At 46.8% G+C, this 14,902-nt stretch overlaps 2 protein-coding genes across 3 annotated transcripts; one reads left to right on the forward strand and one right to left on the reverse strand.

The window, feature by feature from the left end:
• The first annotated feature begins 1,777 nt into the window (after nt 1-1,777).
• EXOSC9 (exosome component 9) lies at nt 1,778-6,393 on the forward strand. Of its 2 annotated transcripts, none has more exons than XM_059843714.1 (12): nt 1,778-1,934; nt 2,102-2,196; nt 2,533-2,652; nt 2,739-2,841; nt 3,242-3,379; nt 3,505-3,587; nt 3,750-3,882; nt 4,336-4,424; nt 4,601-4,747; nt 5,058-5,248; nt 5,540-5,618; nt 6,136-6,393. In XM_059843714.1, the coding sequence occupies exons 1-12, from the start codon at nt 1,869-1,871 to the stop codon at nt 6,215-6,217; spliced, it is 1,326 nt and encodes a 441-aa protein (XP_059699697.1). In that variant the 5' UTR covers nt 1,778-1,868; the 3' UTR covers nt 6,218-6,393. The 2 variants fall into 2 exon arrangements, with proteins under 2 accessions (XP_059699697.1, XP_059699698.1); XM_059843715.1 differs by having other exon boundaries at nt 5,543-5,618.
• A 186-nt stretch (nt 6,394-6,579) lies between these two features.
• On the reverse strand, nt 6,580-14,025 carry CCNA2 (cyclin A2). Its single transcript, XM_059843716.1, has 8 exons — nt 13,805-14,025; nt 13,436-13,670; nt 12,498-12,613; nt 11,943-12,166; nt 11,220-11,424; nt 10,343-10,456; nt 9,935-10,068; nt 6,580-9,518 (listed from the first exon to the last, which is right to left on the reverse strand). Exons 1-8 carry the CDS (start codon nt 13,940-13,942, stop codon nt 9,467-9,469), a joined length of 1,218 nt encoding a protein of 405 aa, XP_059699699.1. The 5' UTR covers nt 13,943-14,025; the 3' UTR covers nt 6,580-9,466.
• Nucleotides 14,026-14,902: the final 877 nt, after the last annotated feature.

The following is a 14,902-nucleotide window of genomic DNA, read 5'->3' on the forward strand; positions in this document are numbered from 1 at the left end:
ACCTGTGATTTATTTGCTCATTTATTCACTCTGCAGGGTGCGACACTCACTCCTTCTGAGCACCCAGAGTATTTCCATTATTTCATTACCATTCTAACCCTGCCCTTCACTGTTCAGAAACACAGAAATTACTCAGCTTCTATTTCATTAACCATTTACACTGACCTTATTTTCTGTGTACCCTGCTCCTACAGATTTCCAGTGCTGTGGTTTTATGCCTCCTTAATTTGTCCATTAAATCCTTCACCCTTCCTAGCACATGTGCAAGCGCCAAAGCTGCAAAGTAGCCTTTGTGTGAAGGAGACAGGCATGGATCAAAGGGAACACAGCTGATTTCCAGCCCCAATACATGACTTATTTCCCCATCACCACCACCTTCTCTGTTTTGAAAAGGGTGATTTGCCACCAGCCTGATGGATCGGGCACCTAACAGTTCACTGAGAGAGCAGGAATTTTTCCCACTCCACTTCAAGCAGAAATCTCAACATACGGTGAAATTAACATCTTTTGTAATTGACGAAGAGTGAAGTAGTTTGGACGACTCCCACAAACAATAAAATCCCTTCCAAATTTGCTGTTAGTAAACGTGAAGATTTAGAGAATTTAACCCCAAGCCTTCACTAGTGAATATTGTCACCAAATTCACTCAACGAAAAAGTAAAATCAGACAGAATTTCCACATAAAGATCGCCAGTAAAACTCCAAGGGCTATTTGCTTATTTTTGTCCTTGGAGAAGGAGTGTCTTTCTATGTCATCGATATTGTCTTACACTTAATATTTGTGACGATATTTATCCTAAACTGAAAGTGCAAAACCAGCATGGGAAAATCAGGCAGCACTTGTCCTCACCAGCACAAACTTGTGAGTTTCAAAAACACGACTTATATTTTAGTTTGTACTAGAACTGCAGTGTGTTAACAAGGTTTGAAAAGACAGAGTAACAGAGATATTTCAAATATCTCAGTGGAAAATGCCAGTGTCTGGGGTTAATGTTGGTGGGAAGATAGATTTTTCTCGGTTTAGCTCAAACTAAGCATAAAAGCCACTTGTAAAGGCCTTTTTACTTACGGGCAACATTTCAGAACAGCAGGGAGGGATGTTCTGGCAGCCTGGATATCTTGACTGCATTTTTGCCTGCAGCACTGACCGCCGTGCTCCCGGCACCGGCCCGGCTGTTTCCTGAGGGCTGCAGGGCATCCGCACCTTGCGGGCTGGGCACCACAATGGTGTTAACCACTCGAAATGTCTGGCATGCATGTTTTGTGTTTTTTTTTTTGTTTTTTTTTTTTAATTCCAGACGGCTTTCCCGACGACCGGCACTCCGGCGTCAGCTCACGCTGCCTCTGTCCCTCATGTGCCGCCTCACGGCTGAGGCGCACACCCTGCACTGCTGCGGCTTCTCCTCGGGTGCTGGATGCAATTTTAGCCACCAAAATGGAAACAATATGGAAAAGACATGGAGCTGTTGGGCAGCGCGAGGATGCTGAAGGGCCTGGAGGGGAAGCCGTGTGAGGGGCGGCTGAGGGCACTTGGTCTGTCCAGCTGGCGGAGACTGAGGGGAAACCTCAGCATCCTCGGGGCGGGGAGCCAAGGGGCAGATGCCTATCTCTGCACTCTGGTGACCAGGCACAGAACTCGAGGAAACAGCACGAAGCCGAGTCCGGGCAGGTTTAGCTTGGAGAGCAGGGAAAGTTTTTCCATCGCGCCCCTCTGCGGGATTCTCAGGGCCGAGCCCTCCCTGAGGGGACGCGCGCGAGGGCGGGAGCGCGGCGCGTGCGGGCTGGGCACGCGCGGCGCGCGGCGATGACGCGCGCTCGCTCCCCCCCACCTTTCCCCCCGCGCGCGCTGTCCCCCTGACGGCGCGGCCATGAAGGCGACGCCGCTCTCCAACTGCGAGCGGCGCTTCCTCCTGCGCGCCATCCAGGAGAAGAAGGTGCGGCGCCGGCATCCCCCTCCCTGCCCCTTTCCCCATCCCCTTCCCTGATCCCCTTCCCCGCCGCGCGGCTGTCCCCGGGATCCGCCCCCCCCCGCGCGGTGCCGTCGCATGCCGGGCATGGCGCACTGACCCCTCTCCATGTGTGTGTCCGTGTATTCCCGCAGCGCCTGGACGGGAGGCAATGCTACGACTACCGGAACATCCGCGTCTCCTTCGGCGCCGACCGCGGCTGTTGCATCGTGGAGCTGGGCAGGACCAGGTGGGCGCGGGGGCTCGGCCGAGGGCCCCGGCTTAGATAGAGCCTGAGGTTCCCAGAGGTCTCTGTAAACACATTTTAACCTTTCAAGCCTTAATGTCGTAGTATTTCAAGGGTAGGAGCAAAGAGGAGAAGGTGGAAATTAAGGAAGCAGGAAAGGGATGGGGTTTCCGTGATGATCGTAGTTACAAATGATTTATATAATGCAAAATTGTTCCCCAAGTTTTCATCTCTTTATTCAGTGATCTCGTATTTTGCCTTCCTCCCCAACAAATTGTGTTTTGTTTCTAGATTTTCCCTGGTACGCTCTGTGACTTGGTGCTTTATTTGCCTTGGCAGGGTTCTTGCACAGGTCTCGTGTGAACTCGTTCCCCCTAAGCCCAGTCGGCCCACGGAAGGTGTGCTCTTCTTTAACCTGGAGCTCTCACCCATGGCTGCACCTGGGCTGGAGCCTGGCAGGTAATGAATGTCTTAAGAGGACTAAACAAGGATGGCATAAAAGCCACTGTAATCATGTTGGGTTTGGGTTAATTTTGTTCCAACAGACAATCCGAGTTACTGGTGTCACTGAACAGACTACTGGAGCGATGCCTCAGAGATTCCAAGTGCATTGAGACTGAATCTCTCTGCGTTGTTGCTGGTGAAAAGGTAGGAAAACTTAATTTCTGGTGGGTTTAAACTAAAAGATACATGTAGTCCAATTTTAAGTTGGTCTCTGTCTTGTGTTGGATAGTGGAAGTACTGATTTTAGGTTAATGTAAAGATCCACTCATCATATTTGAGAGGTATTTTTAACTTTGCCTGTCTGCATAGGCTTTCTGAAGTAGCTGGGACCCTACAGAATGATGTTTAAATTGTGCTGAAGTGCTGCATACTTTGTCATAATTACATATGGGTATCTTCAAATATACCAAGATCTTTCATCTTCTTAATCACCTAAGGAAAATATACTGGGTTTTTTTCTGGTTCAAAAAAATGAACTAGCTTTGAAAAAAAAAATTACCTTCTGCAGAACCAAGCAGTTTTATATTTTTTGTATTTGTGTCAGGTTTGGCAAATTCGGCTGGACATGCACCTGTTGAACCATGATGGGAACATTACTGATGCTGCCAGCATAGCAGGGATTGTAGCTCTGTGTCATTTTCGCAGGCCAGATGTGTCTGTGCAAGGAGAGGAAGTAACTGTGGTAAGTTGTTTTTTTGTTGTTTTGGTTTGTTTTTTTTTTTTTTTTTTAATTTCCTGAAATTTCTTTGTCACTTTAAAATCAAACGAGTTTCATAAATAACTGTTCTTGGCCAATTCTTTTCAAAGTACACTCCTGAGGAACGTGATCCTGTCCCCTTGAGTATCCACCACATGCCCATTTGTGTCAGTTTTGCCTTCTTCCATCAAGGGTAAGATTTTGAGGTCTTATTTATATACCCATATAAGGGGTATAAACCTTGTATACCCATAGTTACTAATATGCAAACCAACTCCTTTGTTTAATTGTGTTTGAGGGTAGTAAGATACCTCGAATTTCTACTGTTGCCTCATATTTCAAACCTTGATTTTAGGACCTATTTGTTGGTGGATCCAACTGAACGTGAGGAGCGGGTGATGGATGGGCTCCTGGTAATTGCCATGAATAAACACCATGAAATTTGTACCATCCAGTCCAGTGGAGTGGTCATGCTGCTGCCAGATCAGGTAAACCTTTGCTCTGACCAGTCCTTCTGTGGTGTACAGACTGCTTCCTGTGCTGCAGTCTTGATGTGGAAATATCCATGACATTTGGAAGCAGAGAAATCAATTAACTGTCTGATTTTATTGGAAAAGATTATGTATTTTTTGTCTTAGTGGAAGAGCATAGTACTGTGTACCATGCTGCAGAAGGGATGTAGAAAATGCATTTTTTCGGTCAGATATGCATCTTTTTATTTCCCTGTGATTTGGCTGAAAAAGCCTGCAAATTATTTCCAGTTACTCTGGAGGCTGTTAACTTTTGCATAAGTCTCAGTGAGTCCAGTCCCCATGCTAAGGTGCCATATTGTGTTTGTAATTCCTGTGATTTAAATGTTTGTGATGCTTATGATGCTCTGTAGTTTCAGTTAAAAACGTCTTGATTTCCTGGTTGTAAGCTGCTTTTTGTATGTGTAACAGATTCTGAGGTGCAGTAAAATAACAGCTGTTAAGGTCGCAGAAATAACAGAACTGATTCAGAAAGCCTTGGAAAATGACCAAAAAGCCAGGTGAGTGTTGTGGGAAGGGATGGAAATGGAGGTTTAGGAAATAATGTCAGATTGTGGTTTCAGCAGCAAATAGTCTTCACTTGTGTTTGTTTTAAATAGCAAGCATTTGTATATTTGAACTTGAAAAGAGGAGCAATTTTTGGTTCTCCTGAAATGATGTCTTGCTGAATGACCAGGAAAGAAGGCGGGAAGTTCGGCTTCGCAGAATCCATCCCCAACCAAAGGATCACTGCCTTCAAAATGGAGAGTGCTGCTGTGGACACCAACGATGTGGAGGAACAGGCTGGAGAAATCATTGCTAAAGCTGACCCTCCATCAGAAGCGTATCTTTTCCAGGGTATTACCCAGGGGAAAACCAGGCTAAACACACATCTAAGATTCCTCATAAGTAGCCATATAAAATTGAGAGGAAACATCATCATCCTCATCATCATCATCCTGGTCTTGGTTCAGTCTGCTTTTAATTCCTTGCCTAAAGTGCAAATCAGAGCTGTGATTATTGCAGTGACAGGAGAAGTGGCAGTCTGAACTCCCCCTTAGGGCTGTTCTCCCCAGCTTATAAACCACCTGGTTTGCTCTCAGAATACAAAGAAATTTACCAGCAAACACCGAGGTTTTTCTTAACTCCTGCAGTTTTGCCAGTCCAGTATTGCACACTCCTGGGACAGCCCAGATTGGGGAAGGAATAGAGAGCTCCTGGGGAGACCTTGAAGAATCTGAGAAGGAAGAAGCAGCAGAAGAGGAAGGTGAAAGTGAGGTGGCTGCTTTTGAATGTCAGAAAATGGAGACTGAGGATACAAGTACACTGAGGGAAACTAAGAGTGGTAAGTATTTGTTTTTCTTAATATTAGCTCTTATTACATCACAGTTCATAAATAAAATGTGGAAGGTCTGTAGGAAGAAAGAGCCATTGTAGCCACTTTACACATTTGCTAATTCCACTTGACCTGGTCAGTTCTTTTCAAAACTTGATTTCTGTAGTATAGGGAGGGCTCCAAATGAATCAGTAGCCCCCCTGGATGTTTCTTTAAAAATGCTGTGGTTATTATTTACAGGGGGTGTTTGTACAAAACTGACCAGCAATTTGGGGTTGGTGGGGTTCTTGTGTCTTTTAGAAGAACCCATTGTACTGTCTGACAGCGAGGAGGAAGAAGTTGTCATTCTGGAACCACAGGAGCTACCAAGGAAAACAAGGTAACCAGCAAGTGGAATTAGGAGGGGCAAAAGGGTTTGTAAGGAGTATTACCAGGAAGGAGAGGATTTTGGCAAGGCCAGGAAAGGTTTCAATGGCTCAAAGGGAATACAGATATAGCTGAGAGCAGGGAAGTTTAAATCTAGGCTAAATCTCTTCTGTCCTGGGAGGCCAGAGCCAGGCTGGCCTGCAGCTGTCGGAGATGGTTTTGGCTATTTGACTCATTTTAGTCCTTCCAGGGGGAGTGAGAGCATACGAGTGGATCTCAGTCAGAGGCTCCTTAGAGCTGCTGCAGACATTCTGTGTACTGCACTAGAGCTGATGTTGAGTTTTACCTCCAAGAAGTGAGATTTGCTGCTGTACCCATGGAAACCCTTGCTGTTAGTGCATTTTCAAAAGATTAACTTACACCTTGGCCCCAGGCATGGTGGGGAGTTGCCAAGTTATGGATAATCAGCCTGTGTAATTTTGAAAAACTACTCAGTATGTTTTTCTGATACAACTGTTGTTTGCTGACAGAACACAGACCAGCTCCAAACAAGAAAATCCAAGTAAGAAAGCATTTAACAAAAGGAGAAGGAAGAAGAGAACTTCTCGTTAAATCCATGATCCCTCCTGAAGGAATGCTGTATAATATGGATTTTGGTGTATTATTACTGAGCTTATTTTTGTAGATAATTTTATTTCCTCCCCTCCCAATATCTGTTTTTGCTTTTACGTATATGTTTAACTATTTTACACAGATTTAAATAAAAAAAATGGTGCCTGTAACTGAAATCCTATGTTTGGCATCAGGCTGCAGCAAAAACTCACCTAGTTCAGCTTTCTTCACAGGGGAAAATCAATGTGCTGTGATTAAAAACCTCTTGCCCCTGTACTCCACATATTACCTTGTACTCAGACTGCTTTGTATGGAAACCAGCAGAAATGCGTGGACTTAACAAACGAGCACAAATTCAGCAGTGGACTTTCTTTAAAAGTTTAATTAAATATTACATGCAACAGACAGGAATGCTTCTTGAACTATAGGAGAAGAGTTATGCTCTCAATTTAGGATCAGGCAAAACAAAGAGACAAGGAGGATTGCAAAATACCTGATCTGGGCACTGTTTGCAAACAAGTGACCCTGGAAACACACACATATTTACAGAGTGAAGCAGGGCTATTTTACAGGTGACCTCAGCGTTACTCGAGCTGTGAACAAGAGAGAAGTTACTGTTGCAGATTTTACATTCCCCAAATCAGGTTAAGAACTTAATGTAAAAAAAAACCAAATGTATATAACATTGCTCCCAGCCAGGCAAAGCTTGAATCAAGTTGTGCTCTTTCAGGAAGGGACCAATGCACAAAACCTTTTTTCTCCAGGAACTAAACCAGTGCATTTTCTTAGTGTCAGTTCTTCCAACCCAAAGTCACTGTCCTGAGTACAAAAATGGGGGAAGATGCAGTTCCTTCTTAGTTCTGTAGTACCACAAGACTGTAAACTTCTTCAGAAAAAAGAACAGTATTTTTTGCACTGCTGTTTCTCCCTTCTTCACTCATAACATCCCTATATTCCTTAGAGCCTTTAGTTGGAAATGATTAGAAGTTAACCTGGATAGGCTTAACAGTAGTACAGTACAACCTGGGATATTTTGTTCAAGGCTTAGAAGCAAAAGCTGGAATTCTCCCATATTAACTTTGGAAAATGACAAAGTGGAATAAGATAGCACTTAATAGCAGAAGTAAGAGCTGCCCTGAGGAAGGATGAACATTGTCATGCTGGGCAGAAATGCCAGCCCCTGACTGGAGACTTTTTGTTAGGCTGCAGAGGAAGTCGGGTTGATAATGGTGAAGATAAAGCTCAGGGAGCATGGAAAAATTTTTCTCCATGCTATGAGAACAAATTCTGTTGAAACTTGAGCACAGCTCTTTGATTAAGCACTAAATTAATACTAAAACCCACTGAAGTCTTTTCACCTAAAGTACTGCTACTTGCTCCTTTTCTGGAGAAAATACTTCATAAGCTTCTTTTAAATTACCCCTCCAATGTTGATATTCCTCTTGGAATACACCACAGAAAGGAAGGGGAAGGCAGAACCCAGTTTCCCAGGAAGAGCACTGTGGCCTGGAACCTTCAAGTAATTGCTACCAGTCAGCGTTGCCAGTTGCCCTTCCAAGGTCACAAACAGTGAAAAACACATTCCTCCCTATGCCAACTCCCTTTCCTACAAGGTTAAAGTGTTTCTAGCCCCAAGCACCAGACATGATACACTAAACAGGCTGTCCCAAATTCATTCAGACTGGCCAAATTCATTCAGACTGCTGCTTATTTCAACCAGAATTTTGATCACCACTGGTTTTGTAGTTGAGGTGGTTCAGGGAAGGCTCAGGCAGGAGCACAAGGGTGGGGGCAGAGTAGTAACTTTGTAGCTGCTGAGATGAGACACGGTTCTTTTTAACTGCTGCTGCTAAGCCTGACAGACATGACAATTTAAAAAAGTTATTTCATATAGCCCACACCCTAACAGCTGTTGGACATCTGTGAGGAGGAGTTGATGCTGCTGGGTGCCCAGATAACCAGAGACAGCGCCAACTCCAAGTTGAAGAGGCAGAGGTTTCACAGGGCAGCCCTTTTCAAAAGGCTTTAGAAATGAATGCCAGTTTAAGATGACAGCACTACCCCTCAGTGATTTTAAGCTATTGGCAAGACCACTAACATCAGATACAAAAAGTGTTTATTAGCCAACCTGGAAATGGCTCAATTCAGCCCACTTCCATGCACTCGCTGCTTTACATGCCAACAGCAGCGGTACAGGGCAGCATCACTCCATTTACACAGGCTGAAGGTAAACATCCACTTGATCTAATGCTGATTGAATGCCAGTTTGCTTACGTAACAATTCCAGAACTAAGGAAAAACATGGCACATTTTTGCTGTGTGCCAAAGAGGAGCTCCTCCCAAGTGTGAGGGGTGTATGGAATTCCTGCTGCTCTGCACGAAGCCCATCTGTGTCAGAAGACACTCCCTGCTCTTGAGGCCACAGAGCAGCAGTTCACCCACTGCAGTTTAACCCCTCCACCACCCCTAAAAAGGTACAAGGCAAGCAGACTGAGGACTAATTTTCTCAGTAGGCATCAATGGACTTCAGGGACAGCCAACACATCAGTGGGAATTCCATGGGTTTAGATTAGTATCAGTTTTACACTTGGACCAGCAAATACTGACAGCAAGACCATTTTCTGCGTAGTGGAAGCACGAGGTATGAACTGGTGCAGGGGTTTTAACTGTGCAGTCCCTGCAGCAGAGCATGCAGCCTTTCCCCTGATGAAGATCTGGCTCTACATTATACAGCAACTGGGGCACGTCCTAAAGAGTCTCATGAGTCGGTCCCAGCAAGGAGCCCTCCTCGTGGCCTTAGAGTTTCTTCCAGTTTTGCAGCCATTAAGGCAACGTTTTGGATCTATGCTAAGTCTCAGTTTAAACTAGACAGAATAAAAATGCTACTGATACTCTGTGGAGACCAAATCTTTCTTACTCAGAAGGAGAAAAAGCCCTACTATAATAATGCACTGCTAGTATTAACATTTAGTCTATAATTAGATAAGCAGTCTCAGACTTCACGTGGCCTGCATGGTTAATTCTGTGCCTGAAGAGAACATTTTGATAAAAACACAGCTAAAACTCTTAACAAGATTGCATGTACAAAAGATTTACATTAAAACCACATGAAACTAAACTTCATAATTGAAGTCATCAAAGCCTGTATTCATATTCTGAGTGATCATATCTAAAATTCTGAACCATGTTTAAAACTGTACATCATTTCCTGGTAATATACATCTCTTAAAAAGATCAGTCTCTTGATTATTACAATAAGTTTAGTGTGTCTGGCGGGTCAATGAGCGATACTCCATGGTACCTAGAGAGGGAACAAAAGAGGCAGGATGTCATCTTGCTCAAGTGCTCTTTGCCACAAAGAGCAGCATAACTGCAGCAAAGCACATTTCCTACCACGCAGGTAGGAAACATTCTGGGGCTTGTTGGCTGCCATGCCCCACACAAATTTTTAGGAGAATTAGGTATCTCCAACTGTAGGAATGTTGAGGAAATTCCTCCAGTTTCTACCTGACAGTTCAGGAAGCAACAGAACACCAAGTATTGCTGGCAAACCACCATGTAAAAACCCCAAGGAGTGTTGTCACCTTCTCATTGAAGAGGTGAATTTGGTTAATTGAATCTGCCAGAAGATTCAAAGGATATATCCCACACCCACACCCCTGCCAGGCAGTTACATGCTTGGACAAATCAGACATTAACACCTCCACAGATACTCACTTGGTACTCTTGTACTTTTCCCTTATGGACTGTTGTGTGTGCTGGGCTGCTTTGAGGTAGGTGTTGTGTAGGTCTATGAGGCAAGGCTTGATGTCTTCAAGGGTGTAGCCAGTTACTTTGCACAGGGATTCAGGCTGAGGGGAAAAAAGAAAGGGAGAGGGACATTTGAATGTTGCTGTTCATTTATGCTGATCACCAGTGGTGAAGTATTTAGCTTTCTGTTTAACCATATTTACCTCACCCACCCATCCCATTTTTCAAATGCCATGGGGAGCAATCCCTAATTAACAGCCCAGGAGCACAAAGGGGCTGCAATTGCTGCAGCCCAGGCCCAGCACTCAGAACTGTGTACAAATACACTGAACACACACAGAGGCCCATGAAGGCTCACACCGGAGTGATACATACCCAGGTTTGTCCAGTGAGTGTGTAATCTGCCAGATGAAATGCTGCAGCAGCAATAACTGATGGCAAGTATTTCAGGTAAGGATCAGCATCAATTAGACTCAGCTCTCCCAGGTACTGCAAGGGAAATGAAAAAGGGAATCATCTGCTTCCAGAAGTTAACAGTTGCTTTAGAACCCTAACCTGAGCTTCCATCAGTTGGAAGGACACCTTTTATCAGTTTCCATTTACTTTCTCTTTAAGCATCTCCTGCTATCTACTGTCAAACAGCATTCCCAACACATGCTTTCCCAGCACATTTCATATTTGCAAACATATAACAACTAGAGGGAAGAGAGTAGTCAGGGCTGACCTTTGCACAGTGAGACAAAGGCTTGTGTTTAGGACCTCTGGTACCTACCACACAGCTAGGATTTACTATAACTCCAGCTGAAATGTTATCTGTGCTCTGCTCTAGAAATTAGCCTCTGGATTTAGAGCTTGCTTCTGGTTGAGGAGAAAACCAAACCAAAAGTCCTTTTCTGCCAAAGTGTGTTAGTGGTCTTGCCAAAGTGTGTGGGTAGGTGTGGCAGCTGTAGATAAGGAGAGGGAAACATCTATCTGGCAGTGCAACAAGCCCCAATTTCTAGTTCATTAATCTCTGCCTGCTCTGAGTAAGGGTGCATGCTTGAGCCAGGCCAAGTGCCAGCCTCTGATAAGAATGGAGTATCCCAAACAGACAGTGGCAATGGGAGTGTTAGTTCCCAGCAGTAGGACAGCACTTCTGGAGAAGCCCAATTCATAAGGTGTACATAAGTTATACATATATACATACATGTGCAATAAGTATCTGCAATAAAACTCTCTAATTACACGAGCTGAGCAAGTAATTTTTACTTACCATTGACAGGCTCTCCACTTTAGCATCTGTCTGCTGGTGTAGGAAGTACTGGGTGAGGAACTGGTTGATTGTTGGAGCCGCCAAGTCAAATGACAAAACCTTCAGAATTAAGTGCTCCATCCTTAGGACCTGCTTCTTGGTGTAGGTGTCGTCTGTGATGTAGACAAACTCGGCTACTTCAGGAGGGTAGATCTCTTCAAACTTTCTGCCAGGAGAAAGGTTTATGAGTAAATAATTGAGAACTAGAAAACCACTAACATTTAGTGAAATGCTCATTTTAATTCTGCCTTGGGAAGAAGCTGGGCACAGGTGCCAAACAAGTTTGCTCAGTTGGTAGCTCTTCAATCACCAGGATTTGAAATTAGAGAACTACAACAGCATGATAATTTAGGACTAAGGAATTTGGTACTTGGAGTCACTGAAACTCCAGAATAACCCACTGAATCAGCAGCTGGGGCAGGCACAACTTGCTTTTCACATGCCTTATGCATATTCCCTCAAATACGGTTTTAGATGCCGGCTGCTGCAGCTGGAAATAACGGAGCCTCACTTTGGGGGCAAACTTCAAAGATAAATGCCAAGCTTCTAGGTAGATAACTCCTGATTTTTATCCCAGTGTGAAGCCCTCCCAAGTCAGTCCTGCTCTAGGCAACAGAAGAACCACAAGGTTTTCATCTGTAGGAAACCAGCAGGTGGAACTTGAAATGAAGCAATTTCACTTACGATGCGAGCAGCATAGCTGCAGTACCCACAAGCTGAAGTTTTCCTCTCAAAACAGACATGGAAGAAAGAAACCTATCAATGTAATTTACAGCTAAGTGCAGGGTTTCATTCTGTAATTTGTATTCTTCTCCAACTTCCACCAGCCAGTCCACAAGAATAGCCCGCATGTTGTTTGTGATATCAGGTTGCTTCTTCATGTAACCTATTTTGGGCTTGCACTTCACCTGTAGGTTTAGATGACAGATAGAGTTGAGGCTGGACCACGTGCTGGTAGGGAAGCAACTGTTTAAACTCCATTTATCACAGTTTAACAAATCAGAAGTAAACACTGGTAAGTTTAGGATCAGTAAGTTCTATTTCTGTAATCTTGCTTTCCAGCTTGTGCATGGCACAATAAACTTTATCACAATAAACCAGTCCCGTGCTCTTATTTCTCCCTTTCTAGCAAGCTCTAATTTAGCCACTGTCTTGGTAAGTCATGTTCAGACACATTTCTCCACCCCAAACTCTTCCCCCCTGGGCTGTATGCAAATAAGAAAAGGGACAACAGCTCACCTCCATTTCCCTCAGGTACGTATGGATTTCACTGATATAGTCTGGCACATTATTGACGTTTGGTGCTTTCTCTTCTGTTTCTGAGGTTATTGAAATATCCATAATACTTGGAGAATCTAAGCAGAGGATAAGAGCCGTGTTAAAATGGGCACCATCACATCATTTCCTCACAGCACAGGGAACCTTATGCAGGCTCACTCAGCTGGACTAGGAGTTGGGGAGGCTCTACGGAAATGAAATGTTAGGGCAACAGGGAACTTTCCCCTTCCCCTTTTCCTTCTTCCCCCTAAGAATAAAGAGAGGGAAAACTCTCTTGCAATTATGTAGTGCTCAGTGCACCCTGTGTTACCTTGTAACATAGATGTGGATGGTGCAAGCTTAGATTGTGGTTTAAAACAGGGCAGGGGTGCCGGAGCTTTTTGTAGCCGGCCGAAGTGGATCACAGAAAAATCGGCCCCCAGATATTCAGACGTGTGCTACAGAACATGTGTTCTGGCAGTTCCCATTTTTCACATGCTGGCAAGAGCTCAAAACACTTGTACTACTAACTGGCAGAAAAACCTTTTACATCTTGGGATCTGCCTGGGTAAAGTCCCCTTCTAACTCTGTAATGCTAGCAAAGGGCTAGTCTTTATGGGTTGATCTTTGCTGTAATCTGGCTTCTCTTATAAGGTACTGATAATTAAAATGATAAAGTATAAAACGGCCCAAAACAGCAGGGTATGAGAACACAGAGGCTCAGCTGCATGGAAGAGCTGTTGCATCCCGGTAGCAGGCTCAAAGGAACCAAACCAGCCCGCGTCCCAGGCCACAGCTCTCCAGCTGGCTCCGGGAACCCTTCCCTGGGCGAGCTCCTCCTCGCTGCCCGGGGGCAGGGCCCTGAGGGGGAGCAGGTGGGACGCGGCCTGCACGGCACCCAGGGCCGGGCTCTTACGTACCGAAGCTCAGCTCCATGGCGTTGCCCAGGGGAGCCAGGGGCCGCCGCTCGCCCAGGGCACACACGGCCGCACGCAGCCCCATTGCCGCCTCCTCCTTCTGCCCCGCCGGGACGCCCCGCTGCCGCCGCGGCTCCCGCTCCCCGTCGGGCTCGTCCACATGGATGGAGAAGGGCTGGTGTTGGTGCTGCTGCAGCCCCGCCGCCGCTCCATGGCCCTCGCAGCCGCCCCGCGCCGCCTGTGGGGAGAGCGGCCGTCAGCGCCCGGCCCTGACAGCTCCCGCCGCGCCGAACCGGCGCTGCCCCTTCCACACCGCCCCGCTCCCGCCGCTCCCCCTTCCACACCGCCCCGCTCCCGCCGCTCCCCCCTCACCTGCAGCGGGATCCCGCCGCGCTGCTGCGCTCCCCGCAGCAGCCCCAGCGCCACGCGGGTGCCGGCGGGCGGCGGCGCCACGGCTTTGCCGGCCGCCGGCGGGGGCACGTTCTCCTGGTTCTCCTGCTCCGCCAGCATGGCCGCAGCAGGAGCCGGGGGGGAGCACGGCGGAGGGGACGGCGGGGCGACGGCAGGGCCGGAGCGGCGGGGCCGGGGAAGGCGCGCCTGGAGCCGCCCGCGCCGTTCAAGTAGCCCGCGACTCTTGAACCGCCCAATGGGCGAGCGCGGCGTCACGGCCGCGCCGGATGGGGCGGACAGACAGACACGGGCGGACACGGAGGGCGGGGAGCCCACGGGGAGGGAAGGCGGCTGCCGGGGACACCAGGCCCCGCGCACCCCCAAGGGAGGGAGGGAGGAAGAGAGAGAGAGAGAAGAGCCTCGGGCGTTCCCGCCGGGAAACGTGTGTGGGAAGCGAGCTGGAGCTTGCCCGGCCGGGCTCGCGAACGTGTCCCGGGAGATGGGGGTGGGGGGGTTGGTCAGGAGACAGGGAGGCTGCGGGGGGAGACCTCATCGCTCTCTCCGGCTCTCTGAAACGAGGGGGTAGTGAGGTGCCCGCAACGAGGGGACAAGAGGAAATGGCCTCGGGGAGAGACCATAATAATCTTTGATAATCGAAAGAATCGCAGACCACCAAGGTACTCATGTTCCAACCATCCTGCTCTGGGGAGGGACATCTTTCATTTCAGACCAGGCTGCTCAGAGCCCCATCGAACCTGGCCTTGAACACTTCCAGGGATGGGGTATCCATAGCTTCTCCAGGCAACCTGTGCCAGGGCCTCCCCATCCTCAGATGAGACAATCAGGAAAAAAATTAACACTTTTAGGGTGAGTCACCAACCTAAGAGGTGTTTAAGAGGTGTCTGGATATGGTGCTGGGGGGTGTGGTTTAGGGGTTACAGTGATAATGACAAGTTGATGGTTGGACTTGTTATCAAAGGTCTCTTCCACCCTTGGTGATTGTATGTCACTTCAATGGAGTTGATCTTTTTTACCTGCAAACAGATCTCTGTCTCCATTGGCTGCTTCATCTCTTCTAAT

Source organism: Haemorhous mexicanus, chromosome 4 (genome assembly GCF_027477595.1).
Source record: "Haemorhous mexicanus isolate bHaeMex1 chromosome 4, bHaeMex1.pri, whole genome shotgun sequence".
In the NCBI taxonomy this organism is placed as follows: domain Eukaryota; kingdom Metazoa; phylum Chordata; class Aves; order Passeriformes; family Fringillidae; genus Haemorhous; species Haemorhous mexicanus.

Excerpts from the sequence above, each read along its gene's own strand:
- CCNA2 (XM_059843716.1), bottom strand. The coding sequence starts at position 13,942 with ATGCTGGCGGAGCAGGAGAACCAGGAGAACGTGCCCCCGCCGGCGGCC. Across the intron at positions 12,167-12,497 it reads CGTACCTGAGGGAAATGGAG|GTGAAGTGCAAGCCCAAAAT; the intron begins GTGAGCTGTTGT and ends CTAAACCTACAG. Across the intron at positions 10,457-11,219 it reads AAGTGGAGAGCCTGTCAATG|TACCTGGGAGAGCTGAGTCT; the intron begins GTAAGTAAAAAT and ends TTTCCCTTGCAG.
- EXOSC9 (XM_059843714.1), top strand. The coding sequence starts at position 1,869 with ATGAAGGCGACGCCGCTCTCCAACTGCGAGCGGCGCTTCCTCCTGCGC. Across the intron at positions 1,935-2,101 it reads GCGCCATCCAGGAGAAGAAG|CGCCTGGACGGGAGGCAATG; the intron begins GTGCGGCGCCGG and ends GTATTCCCGCAG. Across the intron at positions 2,197-2,532 it reads GTGGAGCTGGGCAGGACCAG|GGTTCTTGCACAGGTCTCGT; the intron begins GTGGGCGCGGGG and ends TTGCCTTGGCAG.